Source organism: Scatophagus argus, chromosome 24, assembly GCF_020382885.2.
Source record: "Scatophagus argus isolate fScaArg1 chromosome 24, fScaArg1.pri, whole genome shotgun sequence".
NCBI lineage: Eukaryota > Metazoa > Chordata > Actinopteri > Scatophagidae > Scatophagus > Scatophagus argus.
Window position 1 is genome coordinate 579,848 of NC_058516.1, and position 22,379 is coordinate 602,226.

At 48.8% G+C, this 22,379-nt stretch overlaps 3 protein-coding genes across 4 annotated transcripts; 2 read left to right on the forward strand and 1 right to left on the reverse strand.

The window, feature by feature from the left end:
* Positions 1-286: 286 nt before the first annotated feature.
* Positions 287-6,744, reverse strand: ftcd (formimidoyltransferase cyclodeaminase). 2 transcript variants are annotated; one of them, XM_046381836.1, is made up of 14 exons: positions 6,612-6,744; positions 5,993-6,176; positions 5,785-5,913; positions 5,554-5,642; positions 5,143-5,322; positions 4,681-4,818; positions 4,431-4,562; positions 4,283-4,344; positions 2,829-2,955; positions 2,590-2,751; positions 2,395-2,438; positions 1,004-1,142; positions 816-911; positions 287-601 (listed from the first exon to the last, which is right to left on the reverse strand). In XM_046381836.1, exons 1-14 carry the CDS (start codon positions 6,663-6,665, stop codon positions 518-520), a joined length of 1,620 nt encoding a protein of 539 aa, XP_046237792.1. In that variant the 5' UTR covers positions 6,666-6,744; the 3' UTR covers positions 287-517. The 2 variants fall into 2 exon arrangements, with proteins under 2 accessions (XP_046237792.1, XP_046237793.1); XM_046381837.1 differs by lacking the exons at positions 287-601; positions 816-911; positions 1,004-1,142 and adding an exon at positions 2,206-2,264.
* Positions 6,745-8,803: 2,059 nt separating this feature from the next.
* Positions 8,804-9,613, forward strand: LOC124055798 (vegetative cell wall protein gp1-like; the record flags this gene model as incomplete). Its single annotated transcript, XM_046382925.1, has 1 exon — positions 8,804-9,613. A coding segment is annotated over one exon (810 nt), but the record flags the coding sequence as incomplete, so codon positions are not given.
* A 91-nt stretch (positions 9,614-9,704) lies between these two features.
* Positions 9,705-16,625, forward strand: adgrg7.1 (adhesion G protein-coupled receptor G7, tandem duplicate 1). The gene is made up of 15 exons (XM_046381823.1): positions 9,705-10,070; positions 10,182-10,286; positions 10,406-10,518; positions 10,678-10,818; positions 10,949-11,037; positions 11,168-11,316; positions 11,894-12,007; positions 12,170-12,357; positions 13,020-13,172; positions 13,557-13,666; positions 14,167-14,513; positions 14,996-15,077; positions 15,215-15,361; positions 15,531-15,669; positions 16,248-16,625. Exons 1-15 carry the CDS (start codon positions 9,998-10,000, stop codon positions 16,452-16,454), a joined length of 2,157 nt encoding a protein of 718 aa, XP_046237779.1. The 5' UTR covers positions 9,705-9,997; the 3' UTR covers positions 16,455-16,625.
* Positions 16,626-22,379: the final 5,754 nt, after the last annotated feature.

The window sequence follows — 22,379 nt, forward strand, 5'->3', positions numbered from 1 at the left end:
AAGCCCTGATGCAATGCGAACCAGGCTCTCACTCCGGCTATACAGAGACTGGATGACCTGTAACTACAGACCAACCAGCCCATATCCCCGGAGAACCTCCTGCAGGATGCCCAGAGGGACTCAGCTGTGTGACCCGTTAGAAATCAAACTTGTCGAGTGTTTAATCACATCCTGCTGGATGAAAGCAGCTCGATGAGCAGCTCTGCAGCTTCAGTTACTCCTGCTGAAGCTGAGTGAAACTTTGCTCAGAACTGACAGCAGCAGAAACAAAGGCCAGAAAGTGAAGTAAAAGTGAACAACGTATTTATTATTACACAAATGAATGTGTTACAGACATCAAGACAGACAACTGGAACTACACAATCATACTACATAGTATCTCTATATTCACTGTTATACCTGCGGGGATCAGAGTACTCTTTTGTGTGTGTGCACTGACTGCTTGACTTTCCACGGACGACTTCATGCCTTCTGATTATTTACACTGGAATCGTTTACAATCAGATGGATTCAGTTTTCAGTTCCTCTGCTCTGCAACATGAAGGACGGCGGCGGTGCTCTCCTTCGCTTCCTGCAGCAACGCAGACGCTCTCTTCTGAGTCTGCAGCACAAATCAACAGCAGAACCACAAATCTGATCACAGTCAGGCCTTTCAAATACAAGGACTTGGTCTTTGGTTTTTGGCGCATAAAAATCCAGAAAGTAAGCAAAAAGGGAGGACTGAAAGATGGAGGTGCAGAAGAACACAGTCACTGACTCTGGAACTTCTTATATCTGATTTAAATGCCATTTCAAGAGGGCGTGGACGCACTTACAGCCATCTTAAAGGTGTCGTCTGTGATGTCTTTCAGGTTGATGATGACGTTGTAGTACGCACCGAAAACTGCCGTCTCCAAAGCCTTCGCTGCCACCTAAACCCCACACACACAAGTTTTCTGGGTGATGTTCTGAGGTTTTTCTGCAGCGTTTGATAAATCTGATGCTGAATGAGTGTTTGTGTCACCTGCATGTCAGACTTGCAGGCGATGTTCCCGTAGACGACCATTTCTTTAAGAGACGGCCAAAGGACGTTGATCCTCTCAGCCAGGGCGAGTGGGACGCCGGCGGCGCGCTGCAGACCCTCCTGCATCGCAGCCTCTCGCCTGGCAGACAAACATCAGGGTTAAGGCGGGACAAAATGTCGATGGTGTTTGACTCTGGAGATGGCGAGCTGCTGTTGCAGAGCCTGAGTGACACGGCTCTGATCTGGTTTTACTGGTCAGTGGGATAGACAGACCGAACGTACAGCCGAGCTCCATATGACCTTCTGACCATCTGATCAGACGACACTGCATGAACTGAGTCACTCCTTTTAAATACTGAGACGTGCGGCTTTCACCAGAAGTTGACTTTTAATAACCGTATTGATAATGTGTGGAAAAAAACTGAAGCCAAGACTGCAGCAGTGAAAAGCAGCAGACACCTGAATGCAGCAGATGGAACCGTGACACACAGACAGGACACAGTTTACTGCACTGCGAGTACTTTTCTAAAGAGTACAGGTCTACATACTTCTACTTTGGTCATGTTCTGAGGACTTTTAGTGTGGTATTAGTACTTTGTTGAAGAGAAGGATCTGAATACTTCTTCCACCACAGATGAAAATCAGACACTTTAAACATCTGGCAAGAAGTAATCTGCAGATTTGGAGCCTCCTGGTGGCCATTTAGTGTATGTTTAATATCTGCAGTCAACTCCTTCAACATGCAGACAAAAGTATTCAAACACCCCTCTCTGTGGGCCTGTTCCTCAGGGTTTGTGCTCGGCCCCTGACTTCCAGTGAAGGGAAATCTTAATGCTTCAGCTCACCAAGACATTTTGGACAATGCTATGCTTTGTAGTTTGTTGAAGGCCCTTTTCTATTCCAGCATGACTGTGCCCCAGTGCACAAAGCAAAGCTCCATAAAGACATGGTTGGATGAGTTTGGTGTGGAAGAACTTGACTGGCCCACACAGAGCCCTGACCTCAACCCCATCCAACACCTTTGGGATGAACTGGAACGGAGATTGTGAGCCAGGCCTTTTGGTCCAACATCAGTGTGTGACCTCACAAATGCTCTGCTGCATGAATGGGCACAAATTCCCACAGAAACACTCCAACATGTTGTGGAAAGCCTTCACAGAAGAGTGGAAGCTGTTAGAGCTGCAAAGCTGTCTGTGTGTTTACAATGAGACGTCATTAAAGTCCCTGTTGGTGTGAAGGTCAGCTGTCCCAGTACTTTTGTCTGTAATTAAACATACACCACATATGTTTCATTGAAAAATACTGAATAGAAGCCAGTGCACATGCCTGCACAACGAGCATCTCACTCTGTGTGACTGAGATTATAAATGTTTTGTGGGGGAAAAAATCACCTTTTTATTTCCTCTGCTGTGTTCTTTGGCATTTTCAGCGCCGCCTGAGGAAATCAAGACAGAAAGCAAAGCTTAAATGATCAGTTCAGCTGCGTCAACACAACAGCTGAGTCCCAGTTCCACACTGGCCTGAATGGAGTCTGAGCACAGAAGTGGAGCTTTGGACTAAAAGTGTTCAGAGTCTGTCCTCCTCACCATGTAGCTGTTGAAGGCGGACGAGTCGGCGTCCACCATCAGCAGCAGCTCGTTCATGGCCTGATGAAAGGGAGGGATCAGCCTCCTCATCACACCGTCCAGGTTCTCAAACTGCCTCTTCCCGTAGGTCATCTGGCCCACCATGGCGCCCAGTGCCGCCCCCTGCAGCACAGACAGGGTAAAGACAGACATGTCTGGGGATGCTGGTCTCTGTGTGCGGCAGACATGTCGATTCATACCAGAGCAGCGACAGCAGCAGAGACTGATCCTCCACCAGGAGCCGCCGTCCGAGCGCCGACCCTCTGAACAAACTGCTGCAGAGACAGAGACACCAGCTGGCTGTCCTCCTGTGGCCTCACCATGTACCTGCACAGGTAATCACACCTGCTATAATGTGGTTGTCATATGACAGGAAGTTGCTGCTAAACATGAAAATAAAAGCATGAATCAATGATCAAATTTTATGTCCAGATTTAATTGTCAGTTTGTTTTTGTGGCTCATAATCTCTTAAATCTTTTTAATGTTTAATCTGCAGTTACTGTTGGCTCAAGCTGCTCCTGAACAGACTCAACTACACTCAGCTGTAAGTGTAAAGTACTTCAGAATTATACTTTGAGTAAATATACTTTCAAACACTGGCTGGTAGTAACTCAGAGTGGCCACCGGGGGGCAAACACCCTGAACACCCTGAGCCTGCCGTCATCAGTTTGCATTGTGTCGCCTCATGCACGAGCTGAGCATGTAAAACATGAAGCTACCAGGAATCCAAAGACAAAACCGCACAGGATCCTAAACCAAACAAATGTTTAGTTTCGCTCTAACTGTTGTAAAAGGCCGTAAAAATACATGTCATTGTTTATACATGAGGTACACACATCATCCACACGCCGTCCACACGCCATCCACACATCATCCACACGCCATCCACACGCCGTCCACACATCATCCACACGCCATCCACACATCATTCACACGCCATCCACACATCATCCACACATCATCCACACATCATTCACACACCATCCACACGCCATCCACACGCCGTCCACACGCCATCCACACGCCATCCACACATCATCCACACATCATCCACACGCCATCCACACATCATTCACACGCCATCCACACATCATCCACACGCCATCCACACACCATCCACACGCCATCCACACATCATCCACACGCCATCCACACGCCATCCACACATCATCCACACGCCATCCACACGCCGTCCACACATCATCCACACGCCATCCACACATCATTCACACACCATCCATTCATCATCCACACATCATCCACTCATCATCCACACGCCGTCCACACGCCATCCACACGCCATCCACACACCATCCACACGCCATCCACACATCATCCACACGCCATCCACACGCCATCCACACACCATCCACACGCCGTCCACACGCCATCCACACGCCATCCACACGCCGTCCACACATCATTCACACACCATCCATTCATCATCCACACATCATCCACTCATCATCCACACGCCATCCACACATCATTCACACACCATCCACTCATCATCCACACATCATCCACACATCATCCACTCATCATCCACACACCATCCACACGCCGTCCACACGCCATCCACACGCCATCCACACGCCGTCCACACGCCATCCACACATCATCCACACATCATCCACGTCAAGCTGCACTCACTCTATGATTCTCTCCTTGGGGTTGAATGGGCCGAGAGAGTCGAGGCCGAGTTTACTGATCACCTGACGACACACAAACAAAGAGACGTCACACGTCTGTCGTTTCAAAGCGCCGTAATGTTCTGGTTTCGTAATGACTGTTCTCTGACCAGCCGGACTTTGTGCTCCTCTTCCAGGATGAAGAGTTGGTCCCTGCGGATGTAGAAGTCAGCAGAGTCCAGCAGGGCCTTCAGAGGGATCAGACCGACGATCTGAGAGCCGACCACCGGCAGCTTCAGCTCCTGAACACGACGACACAGAATATAGAAAAGAGTTTTGCAGCCTCTTTCTTTCCTCCGTCTCTTCAAAGGATGCTGTGGGATGAAACCACATGTTTGTACTCGTGTGCTGGCCTCTGACCTCGGCATCCCTGCAGATCTCCTCGTACACCGTGTGGAGGGGGGTCAGCTCGTAGTCCAGGATGTTGGTGGACACCTGAGCGATGTTGGCCTCGTCGAGGTACCAGCCCATCCCCTGCACCTTCTGCAGCAGCCCGGGCTGGTCGGGACACAGGGAGAGGTCACTATGGGTCACGTTCAGACCACCTGAGCACAGACTAGAACTGGTTTCACCGGTTCCTCTGTGGTTTTTGAACACATCTTACATGAGTCACTTCTCTGAATGTGAAGTTAGGAAGCAGAAACAGAAACACAGTCAGAGTAGAAGTTGTGAATGTTTAGGCTGTAGCTGGAGATGAAGAAATGTGTCAGTTAATAAGTCATGAACAAGTGAGAAAAATACGTGAGGTGGTTAAAATGACTTCAGCAGCTTCAGCAGAACCCCAGCAGATGATTAACTGGATGACTGACTCCCAGCATGCACCTGGTCTTTGCCGCGGCCCTGCTCCCTGATGTCCAGCGCGATGCGATGAGCCTGCTCCTTGGTCCCGATCAGGTTCACGTTGTAGGCAATGAGGAACTTGCGAGCGCCAGTCACCGTGGCGCCCCATGACGGTACGAACACGGAGGGGCCGAAGTCTGGGGCCCAACCGTCACGCTTCAACTGGAGGAGAGAAAACAACAAGAAAACATCTGTCTGACGGAAGGAAACAAAGTCTGGAAAGCAACAGATTTATTCTGAAGGTTGATTTGAAGCAGCAGTGACTGGTTTCCTACATTTCCCACAATGCCTTGGGACAGCTCTCCTGACTCCAGTGCATGCTGCACTTTCTCACTGTGAATAAATAAATAAATGCTTCAGCAGCTCATGTCTGATTGGTTGTCGGCGTCTCACCTTCTCAGGTAAAGCCTCGTACTCCCCGGCCCGCACAGAAGGAAGACTTCTTCTTGTCTCTTTCCGTGCTGCTTCTCCATAAAGATACACTGAGGAGGAAATGAGGCGATAATTAGCCACGCTGTGTGGGACTTCCTGTTGCCGATGATGTCTGGAAGTCTTACTGACATGTTGTCACTTTCTTCATCATTTCCGTGCATAAAAAGTTCAATCGTGTCTCGGACGACTCACCGGGGACATGCAGCATTTCCGCCAGTTTCTGTCCAAACACGTTGGCGCAGTTGACACAGTCCTCCATGGAGACGTTCTGGACGGGGATGAAGGGACAAACGTCCAGCGCTCCGGTCCGCGGATGCTCACCTGCACAGGTAACACACAAATGTCAGGTATTTCCCCTTTGCTGACGCTTCCTGTTGTGTGGCTGCAGGACGCTGCTCACCTGAGTGTTTGCTCATGTCGATGAGGCTGAAGGCCTGCCGGGCGGCGTTCAACGCTCCATCCACCACGGCCTCCGGAGAGCCCACGAAGGTGTAGACGGTTCGGTTGGTGGAGGCTCCGGGGTCGACGTCCAGCAGGCTGCAGCCGGAGGTGCCGGAGATGGCTGCCGAGATGGCATCGATCACCTGAGGCACAAGAAAACCAAGTGTCAGCAGGAAGGTTTTTTATTTCCTCCTGTCTGAAGGAGCAGAGTTTCTAAACTTGGGCCCTGTGATTACACGGTTTTGAATCTGGCTCAGTAGATGACAGATTTGTTTACCAGAACTTTTCTTATGTGTACTGCTGCACTTTTACTGCTGATACTTCGATCCTGCAGTGAAACTATGAAAGTTCATTTCAGCACTTGTACTTGTTGAAGAGTATTTTTAAACTGCTGTATGGATACTTTTACTCACAGGATGTACAGTCCACAGTTTGAGTCATCGAGCTTCAAAGTTCATCAACGACAAACAAGCTGAACAAAAGCTTTTCTTTCAGGCTGCTCGCAGAGCTTTGCAGTTTGGACAGAAAAACCACACGGAGACAACATGCGGTCCGTGGCTGAAAACCGAGTGACCCACCTCTTTGTTTCGACCCTCGGAGAAGTTGGGGACACACTCCACCAGCTGAGCCATAACGTCTGCACAACCTCGACCCACCTCAGACTGACAGTCTGCAGGTCCAGCTTCACCCCGTAGGCCCCCTCAGCCCCCCTCAGCCCCCCTCAGCCCCTCCACATGTTGAATCATTAACGGCCCTGCAGCAGAGCGTATGTAGGTCACCTGGAAAAGATTAGCCTGCCAGACGGCCTCCTCTGCACACACAAAGCCTGCTCACAGCTCACAGCACACAGCGCTGCCGGCGCCCCCTGCAGGACAAAAACAGCACGTTTTCACGGCAAAGTGGAAACCGTCAGAGTAATGTTTTCGTCGAGCAGCTAAACATTTGTAGAGCTACGTGAACAAGTTTTTTAATTAACAATTATCCATTAACTCAGCTGTGAGCCTTTTCAGCTGCTCATCTGTCAGGCTTCACTTTTAGCCAACTCATTCAGTCTGCTTATTCACGTGATTCTGTCAAATCTCACTAACTGATTAGTCTGATTGATTGATTTGGAACTTGTTTCCGAATTCATTGGCTCACACAGTCCCATTTTTTTAAACTGCTGAACTTTGCCTCTCGGCCTCTCTGTCTCATTCGTGTTGTTTGTCTGTGATGATCTATTGATCGTCAGGCAGCTGACGGAGTTTTTGGGAGGCCTCGGGTCAAAGTTCAGGGTCCGACAGATAAACTCCTCTCGGTGGTCAACCACAGCAAACCTGAAAGGGAACGAAAACAGGAATTCACTAAGCATCAAAAATGAAACCTCAGAAACAATTTTGGGGTCATGTGATGCAAAAGCGACTGCGTGGTGACCTCAGTTTGAACCCATAATGCACCTGAGAGAAAAGTTGAGCTTGTGTTGTTTCTGTCTGCACCTGAAACCTGCTGCACAGCTGCTTCCTGGTGTTTATTATCTGAAAAAGCTGCAGGACGGCAGACCGAACGGTTAATCAGTGATCGCTGGATCCCTGACAGCTGATTGGTCCACAGGAAAAGCCATCAGTCCGCCTCCTTGTTGACCCAGGAGGCAGATGAAAACTAAAGTGATCCTCGACATGAGCCGGACCTTCCAGTCTTTCCTGTAAAATCAAATCAAATCTGAAATGTGAGCTTTTGGGACGCACCACAACACGTTCATCCTCTTCGACATAAACATCACGACTTCCCTTCCGCTGACTCATTGTGTTTTTCAGCCGACCTTAACGCCACTTTCAATAATGACCATAACGACACTTCACAGGTTTTACAGGCCAGAGGTGTTTTATGAGGTTCAGACCTGACTTCCTGATTCTTGGTCTTGGCTTCTCCGCCACTCACTGATGAATCATGAATAACGGACTTTGAATCTTTTATGATTTCATCGTTGCTCGTGAGGATGCACAGCAGTTCAGCTTAGCAAAACCTCACTGACATCCACCCGCTGCAGACCGACCGCCGACAGCACGAGCAGGTTTAACTGAGTGGACGGGATTCACAGGCCAGCGACCAGGATGGAGCTTTGGTTTCTGCTCCTGTTCACTTTGGGTAAGAAACCTTCCGTTTCATTCGGGGTGTTTGAACAGGATTTTGTTCAGTGAGGCCGTTTAGTTTGTTTATGGCTGCGACATGACAACCGAAGTGACGAAATGTCAGTGAAACTTTAATTTTTACCATCACAACAACAAGTGAAGCTATCAGGTTTCTGGACTGAACATCCTGAGATCACTTAGCGCACACAGGAGGACAAATCCCTCTTTGAGCTCTGATTTGGTGTCTTCTTTGCAGTCTTCAGCCTTTTGCACTGGACTGTGGGCTGACCACTTGGTTCAATCTCTCTGTGGATCTGTCCCCAGAGTCTGTCCTCAGAGTCTGTTTGTGACCCGATGTTCACTCGTCTCTCAGATCCAGCTCGTTAAAATGATGAAAACACGTAAAACTGACAATGTCAACTATGAAGAAACCTGGTTCAGATGTTCCTGGTCCCCTCAGGACAAGTTCAGACTCACACAGCTGCACAGTAATAACGATGTGTGTTCTCACAGCTGTTCCTCTGGAAAACTCGAGAACTGGAGCCCAGACCAGCACCAGCACCTTCCTGTCACCAGGAACTGCTACTCCCACTGTGGCCACCCCAGACCCGGCTACTCCACCTCCTTCTGCTGCCACCCCGGGCCCTGGTACTCCACCTCCTTCTGCTGCCACGCCAAGCCCTGCTGCTCCACCTCCTTCTGCTTCCACCCCAGGCCCTGCTACTCCATCTCCTTCTGCTGCCACGCCAAGCCCTGCTACTCCATCTCCTTCTGCTACCACTCCAGACCCTGCTACTCCATCTCCTTCTGCTGCCACCCCGGGCCCTGCTACTCCACCTCCTTCTGCTTCCACCCCAGACCCTGCTACTCCATCTCCTTCTGCTACCACCCCGGGCCCTACTACTCCACCTCCTTCTGCTGCCACGCCAAGCCCTGCTACTCCATCTCCTTCTGCTGACACGCCAAGCCCTGCTACTCCACCTCCTTCTGCTACCACTCCAGACCCTGCTACTCCATCTCCTTCTGCTGCCACGCCAAGCCCTGCTACTCCATCTCCTTCTGCTGCCACCCCGGGCCCTGCTACTCCACCTCCTTCTGCTTCCACCCCAGACCCTGCTACTCCATCTCCTTCTGCTACCACCCCGGGCCCTACTACTCCACCTCCTTCTGCTGCCACGCCAAGCCCTGCTACTCCATCTCCTTCTGCTGCCACGCCAAGCCCTGCTACTCCATCTCCTTCTGCTGCCACTCCAGACCCTGCTACTCCATCTCCTTCTGCTGCTACCCCGGGCCCTGCTACTCCATCTCCTTCTGCTTCCACCCCAGACCCTGCTACTCCATCTCCTTCTGCTACCACCCTGGGCCCCACTACTCCATCTCCTTCTGCTACCACTCCAGACCCTGCTACTCCATCTCCTTCTGCTACCACCCTGGGCCCCACTACTCGATCTCCTTCTGCTACCACCCTGGGCCCCACTACTCCATCTCCTTCTGCTACCACTCCAGACCCTGCTACTCCATCTCCTTCTGCTACCACCCTGGGCCCCACTACTCGATCTCCTTCTGCTACCACCCTGGGCCCCACTACTCCATCTCCTTCTGCTACCACTCCAGACCCTGCTACTCCATCTCCTTCTGCTGCTACCCCGGGCCCTGCTACTCCATCTCCTTCTGCTTCCACCCCAGACCCTGCTACTCCACCTCCTTCTGCTTCCACCCCAGACCCTGCTACTCCATCTCCTTCTGCTGCCACCCCTCCTACTGCAACTCTTCCTCCTCATCCTACTACTTCCCTTCCTATTCTTACCTCGAACACGGCTCCTCCTCCTCCTCCTCCCACCACTCCTGTGGTTTGTATGAATGGTGGGATGCTGGAAAGTGGAGTCTGCGTCTGTCCCGATGAGTGGACTGGACAGACATGTTCAGTTGGTAAGTCAAGTTCAACGACACCGGGATGGTCAAAGAGGAAACTGAACTTTCTAACTATTTTGTGTTTCCAGACAGACAGTCAGCTTTATCTCATCTAACTCTGCATCTTAGAGAACTTCTGCAGAGCACAGAAACTGGATGGGTTTAGTTTCCCTCTCACACCCATTGGCTGGTTTGCATATTCAAAGGAAGTCTGCCCAGAGGGAACATCAGGTGGTAAGTTACCACCAACCATCAGTTTACATAGACAACCATCAAGTCCAGTTTCTGCCAGTATCCTGTGATATGCTGGTCTTCTTACGTCCATCACTTTGACTTTCACAATGTCCACCCAGCCAGTAAACCACAGGCCTCAATCAGATGTTCCACCAAGAATGGATCACCGAGCTTCGAGCGTCCACCACGAGTCCTTCAGTGTGACCAAACACTCAGCGACATACAACAAAATGTGAGAACCACTCTGTCATGTTACAGCAAACAGTGAAGTAAAGCCTGTTAGAAACAACTGCCTGAATGTCCCCTCCAGACATCTCAGGACTGACGTAGAAAGGTGGACGTCCATCCTTAGAACACATGAACCAAAGCTCTGTTGTCTTTGCTCACTCAGCTTACCAGCACAGCTGATTTGGAGACGCTGGCAGCCAGCACTCAGATCCTGACCTCCAACCCTGAAGAGCTGACGTCTGAAAACATCACAACAGCAGCTCAGATCGTGAACACGCTGCTGCTGTCTCCGAACACCACAGAGGCAATAACGCTCGCAACAGAATCGAAGAAGAAGAAACTCCAAAAACACTCACAAAGTTCTAGAGATCAGATGTGTGTGTGTGTGTGTGTGTGTGGTTCTGAAGGCTGTTCTGCTGTGGTTTGTACTGCAGGACATAAGGGTGGCAGCAGTAGCAACAGTCAGCCAGCTGCTGAGCGCCAACACCTCAGACAACGGCCAGGAAAACTCCGCCACTCTGGGGTAAAAATACGTCACGTTTGACTGTCCAAAACACGTCCACACCGCCCGTAGTTTCTATGCTGGACTTCAGCTGAAATGTGTTAATCAGGGTTTAATGATGTTAGTGTTTCTGTGTGGGTTTCACATCCAGCCTCACGGTGACCCTGGACCAGCTCTCTGTGGACCCGAGCATCACGATCAGCACAAGTCAGTATCAGGTGGTTCAGCCGAACCTGGTGGTCCAGTCGGCACAGATCCCTGCTGCAGACACTCAGGGAGTCCAGTTCACCTCTGTGGCAGGTCAGTGTCAGAGTGTGACTGAAATAACTCGTCTCTTCCCAGGAAATAAAGGCATTCATAAGCTTCTGCTGGACAAACACCACAGCCTTTAGATTTATTTGTTGATGTGTCTTGAAGTGGGAAAGTTCACTGTGTCTAAAAACACTGTGCACTGAGTCCATGAAAAGTGAAGTGGACCTCGTCATTTCAGTTGTGTGTCTGACTGTTTTCCTTTTGGTTGGGCTGATGTGTTTCTGCTTATCATCCAGATCAAAGTCCATGATTCCTAAGCCATCAGAGAGGGGGTAAACGAATATAAAGTTATTGTGTTTGGCACTCATGACAAATAAGATAAAGAGTTTGACAAACACTGAAACCTTTCAGGTTTGAAAGGAACAAGTGGGTCTTTGGGCCTTTTCCCTGATCTTCTGTCCTGCTACAAGTTTGACAACGTTAGTCAAAATGAAATCTTGTGGCCTAAGTGATGTTCAGGCTGTTTCATTGCTTTGTTACTTTTTCTATAGCCTGTCATCATCCTGCTTCACGCTCCGTTCACCTGCTGGAAATCTGTTCACACTTTCTTCCTCGCTGTGTTCAGGAACATCCAGCAGTTTTGTTGCCAGCAGAATTCAGCTGAACACCAACACGTCAACAGTCGTGGTGGAAAACGGCTTCATAGCCGATGCCCTGATATACGTTCAGTTCCCAGCAGGTCAGTTTTCGGCTCTGCAGTGAAATTACACAGTGGTATCACAAACAACATGCTGCCACCACCACAGTCAGGCTCAAAGTACTGCGAAACTACACAGCAGCACCGGTCAGATGCACTTAGAGGGCTTTAAACGCTGTGAATTTCTTTCTCTTGTGTCTGAAGCAGCAGTTCGTGGTCGTCAGGAGGCGTCAAATGTCACGCTTGGTTTCGTCCTCTACCAGAACAACCATTTCTTCAGGTCGAGGAGCTACAAAGGCCAACGGGCCAACATCAGGGTGCTGTCGGGCAGCGTCAAAGGCCAGGAGCTCAGCGTGGTGCCGCAACACGTCGAGATGCTGTTCAGACCAACAGTAAGACAACCAGCTTCTGTTCTGTCAGACGGTCCAGTGTGTTGTTCAAGTCAGCGTTTGATACATGAAGTCAAATGGTGAAGTGCTGATTGAGTTGCCAGCAGCTGCTGTGTGCTGCGTCCTCACGGCAGCCATCACCGTGCTGCTCTGACAACGAAGAAACCCTGACAACATGTCCGATCTCAGACAGGCTCTGCAGCTTCTGATTTCTGTGAAGTCATCCAGAGATATGAAAAATGTGTGCATGCGTGTCTGCGTGTTCAGATTTTAATGGGTCACAGTGTGTGATTTCTGACCAACACAACAACAATCAGGTGCTAAACAGGACAAATTGCAGTAATGGTTAACTTCCTGCGTGCACCTGTTCCCTTGTAGTTTATCAGTCCTTACATTTTATTAGCTTAATGATTGACGTTTGTGTTGTCAAAACTGAGATAATATTCACCAGTAACAACAGTGTGTGCTTGTTTTATGGCACTGATCCACCTGCTGGTGATCCATCAGGTAGTTTTCTGTCAAAGTCAGACCAGACAAACCTCAATCTGAGGCTTCGCTCACGCTAAACTTCAAAAGGAACCACTAATAAACCCAAAACAGTTGATTAATTTTGTCACAGACGAATCACGTCTCATGTTAGTCCACGCTGCGTGCCGCCCCTTCAGGTTCTGAACGGGACGTCGCTGCACGACTTCGCCTGCGTTTTCTGGGACTACACTGTGGAGGACTGGAGCACCGACGGCTGCTCCAAAGGAAACGCTTCAGACGGGCTGCTGAGATGTTTCTGCAATCACACCACCAACTTCGCTGCTCTCTGGGTAACAATCACACGTTTCAAAAGAGACCACAGCTGGTTTTATGACACGCAGGGGGACACCTGAGTCCAAACGTCATCATGTTGTACAGAAGATTAAATACAAAGTGAGAATCAGGATGGAAGTTTGGTGAAAACTTGATTCAGAATCAGAAAGACTTTATTGCCATTGTAAGTGAAGAGGTTTCACATTACTAGGAATTTGTCTTGGTGATTGGTGCATACATAGAACGTAACAAGTAACATATAATAGAAGAATAAAATAAAATAAGGTAACACAAAATAAAATAAGATAAGTAAAATAAATATGTTTCTGGAGGTAGTCCAAAAGTGAGGCAGTGCAGGGTGGAGTATAGTGCAAGTGGGTGAGGTAAACTTTCTGTTCCAGTCTTTCAGAGAGAAATATGAATATGCAGAAGCCCTGGACTGGATTTCCATCATTGGACTTTCCCTTTCTATCCTGGGACTGACTGTCACAATCATTTTCCACATCACGAGGTAAGATCTCGTTACATTACGCATTACAGACATGTTTCACTGTGCTGCTGGTGAATCAGAAAAATCTACCTTGTGAGGCAGCAATCAGTTCTTCAGGAAACCCCTTAAACCACTTTGGTCCTGGATTCCCTGAGTCCGTCCACTGTCCAGCTGTACAGTCAGCAGTCACTTCCCCCGGTCCAAGCCATCTGTCCATCAGGAAACTAAATCACAGAAAAGTCAGACTGAGGACATCACAGGGACATCGAGAACAATCTGATCCAGTTTCATCAAAATAAGCAAATAAAGTCAAACTTGTACAACGTTTGTGTCTTTTTTACGGTCATCAATGGTTGGTTCGAGCTCGTGTTTTTCTGTCTCTGGGCTTCACAGTAACGTGATGGCTGGAATGTTCTACACACACTGTCATAAGATTTAAAGAAAAAAAGTTGTTTTAATGCTTGGCTTTACTGTTGATTTTTATTTTCCTCTAATTCTTCCGGGTGGAATCTTGCCTTTAGCCTTCGTAAAGAATCTTGGAAGAACTTCAAGTTCGTCAATACCGCCCAGCTGTGTATCTGCTTCAGCCTGCTGGCCTTCACCATCGCCTTCGTCACAGGAGTTGAGAACTCCAGCAGACAGGACCACACTGTGTCGGAGGTCAGAACTCCAAACATCATCCCGCAGGATGATGAGCACGTGGATCCGGATCGAGGCTCGTGCTCGGCGGTGGCGGCTCTGCTCCACTTCTTCCTGCTGGCCACCTTCATGTGGATTAGCATATACGGCATTCAGGCGGTCCTGCTGACCCGGGACAGGCACAGGCTTCCTTCATACTGGTGGATACTGAGTCAGACTGTCGGATGGGGTATGAAATTTAAAACTGGTTGACTTGGGGTCAGTTGAGCTGTATGGGTGTTCACGTATGTGTGCAGATTAATGGTATAACATTAGGTGTCCAATATGTTGATGCTAACGATACTTTATTTTAACCCAACATTAATCAGAATATAAACACAGAATAAACGATTTATGACATGTCCCATCTGCTAACATGGAGAGGGAGGGGTTTATGAGCTGTACTGCAGCCAGCCACCAGGGGGCGTCTGGGTGTTTTGGCTTCACTTCTGTGGAGCTCTCAGGTTGGCCCTCCTTGATTACAGTGACTCGAGACCAGAACAAGTGACTCGAGCTGGTGGTGAGGCCAGTTGTTTCCTCCTGTTTACAGTCTTTATGCTAAGCTAAGCTAACCTCCTCATCATATTTTCTTCAGTGAGCTGGAAGAAAGTCTGGTTGTTCTTTGATGAAATGTAGAAATGAAAGCCACATGAACTTCCTGCGTCCTCTCAGGGGTCCCGGCTGTCGTCATGGCGATCACACTGGGCGTCGCCTACAGGGTTGACGATCCTCTGGGATACAGACAGGAGGAATTGTGGGTTCTTCACTATTTTGTCTCTTTTGTCTTGATTTTCCTGTTGAACTTAACAAACTGTGCAAACCTGGGCTAAATTAAAGAGCGCTCCATTTGACAAACTGAACTTCATCTGTTTGTTCTGTTGGATCTTCTAGTTGCTGGCTTGCAGCTCTGGATAAATCCAAAGAGTTTCACTTTGGGAAGCCGATGTTTTGGGGCTTCCTGCTTCCCTTTGGTCTGATCCTGATCTGCAATGTCGTCCTGTTTGTCATCAGCTGCAGGGAGTTCAACAACCTGAACAAGTAAGGGCTTAAAGGAGACGAGTCCGTCTTCTCTTTTCAACCTGTCAACACGCTCACAGGCTCGACTGGATACTCACTTCATCCTGTTCCTGTTCCTGTTGTCATGTTTTGTCATGAAATTAACAATAAATTAAATAATTCACCAGCCTGCTTTTGCTTTGTTGAGCAGCTGGAAGAACATTATCAACGCTGTCTCTCTGGTGGCGTTGTTCGGTCTGTCCTGGCTTCTGGGATACCTGATGCTCGTCACCACAGGACCCACGCACCTGGCCCTCAGCATCGTCTTCTGCCTCTGCACAGCCACACAGGTATGTGAGCTTCACCTGTCCTCCAGGTGCTTTTAGTGTCATGTTTCCATCACAGCCAGTCAGAGCAGGCGCTGTTAAATACCTGTGAGAAGATCCAGTGTGAACCGGGTCTAACAGGATAGTCTGACACCTTGTGGGAAGGTCACCTGTCAGACTGACAAAACTCTGTCACTGCATATGAAGCCAAACATCAGCATCATTCAGAAACTCTTCATCCCGAGTTTGAAGCAGAGTAAACAAGAATACCTGAAGAAGAACGGTGCATTCATGTGCTGTTGGAATAGAGTTGCATATCAGTTTGTTGCTCAGTTGAATGAGTTTTTAGATTGTAGTGTTGACCCTGATAACAAATCGGGTAAAGGAATCTTTTAGTCATTTTTGGGAATGTGCAGGTGGAACTACAAGTGTGGGACAAAAGTCACTTTGTCACACAACACCTGTTCTTTGTGGCGTCCATATTGTTTTCACATCATGACTTAGAGCTCATAAACACACCAAAATCAGAAGTAGAACTGAAGAACAGGGACCATCCGAGGAGCACCTGAATAACCTTCATCCTCCTGCTGTCGTGTTTTCAGGGACTTCAGATATTCATCTTCTTCACGGCCAGAAAGCCTGACTTCAGAGCCGCCGTGTGCCACACTGCTCAATATGTCTCATCTGTCCACATCCACATAAACAGAAAGTACATGCTGTGGAAGAACTCATGGAGTCCAACCAGCTCCGAGATCAAGCAAGACCCGAGAGACCAGCAGCAGCCTGACATAAAGCTAATGAATCTCTAACCCTGGAAAATGAGGACGTGATGGTGGTATGCCACAGTCATGGGACAAAATCTGCATTTTTATCACTGTTTTTATATCAATATGGATGAGGGAGGACATGAAGGTACTTCTCTGACTCAGACACGAGTCACATGTATTTTAGATTACACTTCATGGGGACATCCTCATCTCATCTCTCCACAAGATGGATCAGGGGACATTGATTTTGGGCTCTTTGGTAGGTTTGTTGTTGATGTTTTTGTCCACAGCATGTTGCATTCACAGTCTGGAGGTAAAATCTGTGTTTTTGTAAATAAAGGCTGAGACCAACACAGGAAGCTGCTGTCTCATTAACTCATTAATCGTCGTTTGTCATTTTGTGGAAATCAGTTTATTCTCTTCCTGTCTGAGAGTCACATGTTCAGACTGATTCCACCTTCACGCCTGGATGCTAAATATGAAGCTACAGCTAGCAGCCGGTTAGCTTAGCTTAATAAGTGCTGGTCTGAAACCAGAAGGTCTTCACTGGAAGACCACTGTTAGTCTAAAATCTTTGTTCTTATATTCTAAACTTGTTATTGGCAACCTGGTCTGAACTGGTTTCTGGCCGTCTCAAATTAAAGTACATGTGAGGCAGACGGTGGGCCACTAGAGGGCGTCCAAACTCCAGTCAAACCTCTGGTTTCAACATCCAGCTGCTTCATCCACAGGAGGAGACAAACTAAGTACATTTACTACACAGTGCTGTACTGGTGATAATACTCACATACTTTTACTTCAGTAAACATTTGAATGCAGGACTTTTACTCACAAAGGAGTTGGTTTTTTTACATTGTAGTTTTGCTACGTTTCCTGAGAGATGTGAGGACTTTATCCAGTCCTCATTACAGCTTCTCAGGCCAGTGAGGACGTTTGTCTTCTTGTCCTCCTGCTAATTAACTCAGAAACAAGAGTTGAACCATGTTGGTATTTTTTTCTCCTCTGCAAAAGTCAGCATTTCCTCTCACAACCTTTCTGTTCCAGTTCTCAGGCAGTTCAAACCACAATCACCCAGACTCACTTCCTGTCCACTCTGCGGGTCTGAGCATGGAAGCAGAAATGAAAGGCCATCGGTTCATCAAATGCCACTTCATATAACCCGAGACTGACGCCTGGAGCCTGGGTTACCGTGCACATGCTGGAAATGAGCACAAAAATGGTGGAATTCGACTGAAAGTCCAGACTGAAAGATCAATAATCCTCCATAAATCCTGCAGGACAGAAGATTCCTCTGACTTTCCCTCCACCTGACTTCACTTATAAAAATGGTCTTGAGTGTAAAAGATCCAACATGTGGAAGAAAAGAACTGATTTTTGTGGAAAAGGAGGCAGCTGTTGGTCTGTCAGAGCTGCTGCAGCTGATCCAGGGTCAGTGCTGATAAATGACTTTTTACTTTGAGTCTGACGCCATCACAAAACAGGAAGCACCAACCTCAGAGGCCAAAATACGAAGCCAGCGTCAAACGCCACTTGAGGCTGGCTCCAAAGGTTTTCCTCATAAGACTCCATGTTAATATGTCTATCACACAATTTCTCTGCTGAAGTCACTGCACTCAAACTTTTTCATGCAAATATCAGACAAATCGTGTGGCTCTTAACCGTACTGTCAGACCATCCAATGAGTCTGTGCTCCGTCTCTATGACAACGACTACGTCCATGGTTCATTCAGTCTTTCGACTTCTTTAGGTGACGCGTCACTCGTGGGAAATAACGGCATCTTATCAGCACTCTGCTGTCCCGTCCACGTTCAGGACTAACCGGAGAAATGCAGCGTGAAGAGTCACAGCCAGACTTATGTAAATGTTTGGCCCAGATGTGAGTTTGGCTCCTCTCAGTTGCCGTAGCAGCTGTACAACACCGCACTGTCATTTTCTAAAAATGAGGGCAGAAACAATGGTGTTTTATTTCTTTTTCTTGGCTGCTTGTGTTGCCTCTTTCATAACCGATTGGACAGACTGACTCACACCCACTGCTGTCCAACAAGCCGAGCAGCCTTCAGAGGGATCGGCGTGACTGCGGAGGGCAGCAGCTGCATGTTACACCTCGACGTCCACAGAAAAAGCAGCAACAAAGCTAACATCAGAGCCTCAAAGACGCAGAGCTGAGGTCATCGGGCTGAGGATCCTGGCTGAGGTTTGGTCCCTAACGAGGTGAAACTCCTCGTTACGTCACTCGAGTCAGGGAAGACCAGACAGAGAGAGAGAATCCCCCCCCATAACAAAGCACCCACATCGTCCACATGGACACAAGACACCCGGAGACACAAGAGCTCACAGCGAGGAGAGGAGAGGAGGGAAGGACAGAGGAGGGAAGGAGAGGTCATAAGGAAAAAAGGAGTACATCATAGCTTAGCTGTTCATAAAGCAACACGAAGTGGAAATCCTGATCTGAGTTCAGGGTGTTTTCCTCTGTGTCTCTCCCATCATGACTCATCAGTTTGACCTCCCCTGAACACTCTGAGGGTTTCCTGCTGACTCACCGTTTGGCTCTCGGCGTCTGTTTGTTGTGGATTCTCAGAACAGCTGCAGGAGATCCAGCATCGACACTCGGGTGACACGGAGCAGCTCCCAGAACAGTTTCTGAAAAACATGCACCAACAGCATGTAAGTTACACTTTCAACATGGCCGAAGTCAAGCTGAGCGGAGGAAGAACTGACGAGATGTGGACAGGAAGAAGAAGAAGAAGATGATGATGAAGAGGAGAAAGACACCTGGACTGTGGCTGGTGGTGAAGCAGATCAGTGAAACACTGTGAAGATGGTTTCTCCGCACTCTGTGCCGGTCAGCGAAGGCAGCAGCAGCTCTGACACTGAACAGCTTCCTCCTCTTCCTCTGTGCAGCACAAATGTCCTCCATGTTGTCCCCTGTCCAGCAGAGATTTAACTATCTCTCTCTCTCTCTTTCTCACACACACACACACACACACACACACACCACATTAATTGAATAAAACACACAGATGTAATTGTGATCAGCTCCATCAGGTGATGTGATGGTCTTCCTGGTTGTGTGCAGCCTCACAGTCCACACGCCTCGTATACGTCGTAATGGCCGACATAAAGCTCTTTATTGTTCTTATGTAACTTCATCACATCTGTTTACGTGCGTCATGAGTCTTTAAATGAACCAATAAACACGGAGGACGTGTGAGAGCAACATAAACAGCCCTCAGCGCCGAGATCAGGTGAGTCCAGACGACCGCCGAGGACGTTCGCTCTGCCGTCCAACGCCGTCAGGACAGGAAGCAGTCGGCTGGGTGAGCGTGTGGAAATCGTGTGTGTGTTGAAACCAGACTGTGAGACGTGATGAAGGTGTTGCCTGAAGGCTTCTGGCCTCGGTCTGCGTCTGGTCCACCAAACAGGAATGAAAAGACCGTGCAGACAACAGTTTAAGTTTTCCACCAAAAAAACTTTGGTTTAACTTGAGGAAGTGGAAGCTCCGATGTGACTTATGGGGACGCCGCGACTGTTGTCATGTTGTTGCTGTGCTGAGTCTGAGGGGTCACAGCAGAGGCAACGTTCAGCTCTGTTCACCTGACAGGAGAAAAGCTCATCATTTCATGTGCACCTAAATGCATGCAGATTGTTACGTAAACCATCCTGATGTGAACCCTCTGCTGCGGGGTGGTTTGTTTCCTCTGTGGGGGTGTGCAGGCCGGGCGGGTGGGGACAGTATGTGCAGTCTGGAGCAGATTAAAACCTCCTCTGACTGGAAGCAGATGTGGGCTTAAAGTGACGGTCCGGGGTTTTCCTCCTCGGCTGCACATAAACCTGAACGCGTCCTGAGGCGGTTTTCATAAAGCGACCAGATTAAAACATGTCGCAGCGCTCGCTTTGGCTCAGATTTACGGCTGCAGGAAACACGAGAGAAAGCCGACATTAAAACCAAACATGACAAACGATGTTGTTGGGTTTGTTTCTCAATGAATCCAACATGTTGTTTTCAGCAAACACGTCGAGTATTAAACTGCAGATCTATCACGTCCTCCGAGCGCCCGGGCGCCGGATGCTTTCCCAGCATGCACTGCGAGAGAGGCAGGTGAGGCGCAGACGCCTTACTGGTTGGGTCATGCGAGCACTGAGTCGTTTGCATGCTTTTCTGACTCTGCTGTCTGTTCCAGCTCGCAGACTGATGACGTTTCAGAGGGACGTTAAGTGCTTTGCTCAGCGGCACAGAGAAGCTGATCCATCGTCTCTGCGCCGGAGTTTTACACGATTTAGTTTTTAATGGTTCAGTTCCAGCCTGCAGGACTAAAGAGTCCAGCAGGGGCCTTCAGAGGAGAATAAACACGTTAACAGGCTTGAGCTTTCTTCTCTCCTCCGTCAGAGCAGCAGAGGAAGCGAGAGTCGAGGCGGCGACGGGAGGTGTGATGAGCTCATCGCGCCCGGGATATCAGCGCAGTCAATCAGCAAACCAATCAAATACTGGATTCAATTCCCTTCAGTCTGTTATTTGATGATGGATGAATCATTTTTGTGATTTTTCAAGCAAATCATCTTCAGTCTGCTTCACTGAGGCCCTGCTTTTCGGTTTGGACGACGGCCTTCACAGCAGAACGAACCAAACTAAACACACCAGACTCTTCATCAAACGAAACAAGTCTGAGCTGTAAAGACTCTGAGGTCTTCAGCGGGTCGTCAAAGCGGTCAGCACTTCAGCTGGTGGTTTGTCTCCCTGCAGCAGAGCCATGTGACTCGGGACTGAGGACACCTTTCCATTGCAAAGTAAAATCAAGAGCGATCTGGTCTCCTCCATGTCCTCCAGAGCCTTTTTCAGTCGAAGCTGCAGTGCAGGCGTCCACAGCGTAAACATGGCTGAACATCTGCGCTTTGTTATCAGGGAGAAAAGTCATAAAATGTTGAAAATGTTGATGGAGGTGCTGACAGCAGATTGTCAAGTGTCTTTTTCTCCTCAGCTGCTTCCCCCAAAGCAAACAATCTGATAAAAAATGGACAGCAGGAAATGATGAGATGATCCAGAGTAAAGACTTTAAGACCCCGACATTTAAGGTGCCGACGGATCAACTGAAGGCCAGTTTCATCTCCAAAAATGGACCTGAAGCTACTAAAGAGACTTTCAGTGTAGGAGAGGGGATAACGAATGTGCTGCTGAAAAGGAAAACCCAGAACTGCTTCTAATGTCAAAGGCCAAATACATGTAATGTAATCCAGAAACACGGAGGGAACCAAAACCAAACTCCTGATCTGTTGCGGCGAACCTAAACATACGAGAACGTGTCAGCGTGTTCAGGTCTGACCGAGTTCGGACCCCCAGAAGAGAATCTCCCTGCGCTTTGAGCTCTGGTTTGGTCTCACGAGCCGCTAAATGTTCCCTGTGAGATGAAAACAACAACGCTGGGAGGCGGTTGATGAGTTTTCAGGACGGATCCCCTCAGTGGTGTGTTGCAGCGTTTCCTCTCTGGCTGCGTCGCCTCTTGTTTCCACGTCCCAGCTGCCTGTTTTCTGCTTGCACTGATTAACGACGTGTGTGTTTGCTGCTTTGTGGGGATCGTCACACGTGTTCCTGCGTGGACCCTCGGCCAATCGGCTCTGCGGCTCGGGCCTGCCAGGACCAATCGGCCTCGGCGTTTTGCAGGCCGGTCCGGGCCCGGCGGTGGCGGTTTGGACGTCCGCCCCGCTTGTCGAAGGCCTCCCTGGCTGCAGAAAGCTCCGAGCTGTAATCTAATTTTCTCTTTAATGACGGTGATGAGAGCAGCAGATTGGAAACATGTGGAGAGCCGAGTGATGAAAGGAGGAACCGTTCGCGAAAATAAAGAGAGACAACAAACGCACACACATCCATCAGCTGAATACGAGAGGATCCGGACCAAAGGGCTCTGCTGAGGTGCGCTTTTATTATTCTGGAAGACCGTCTGGATTTGACAGGGAAACATTGGACACGTGGCT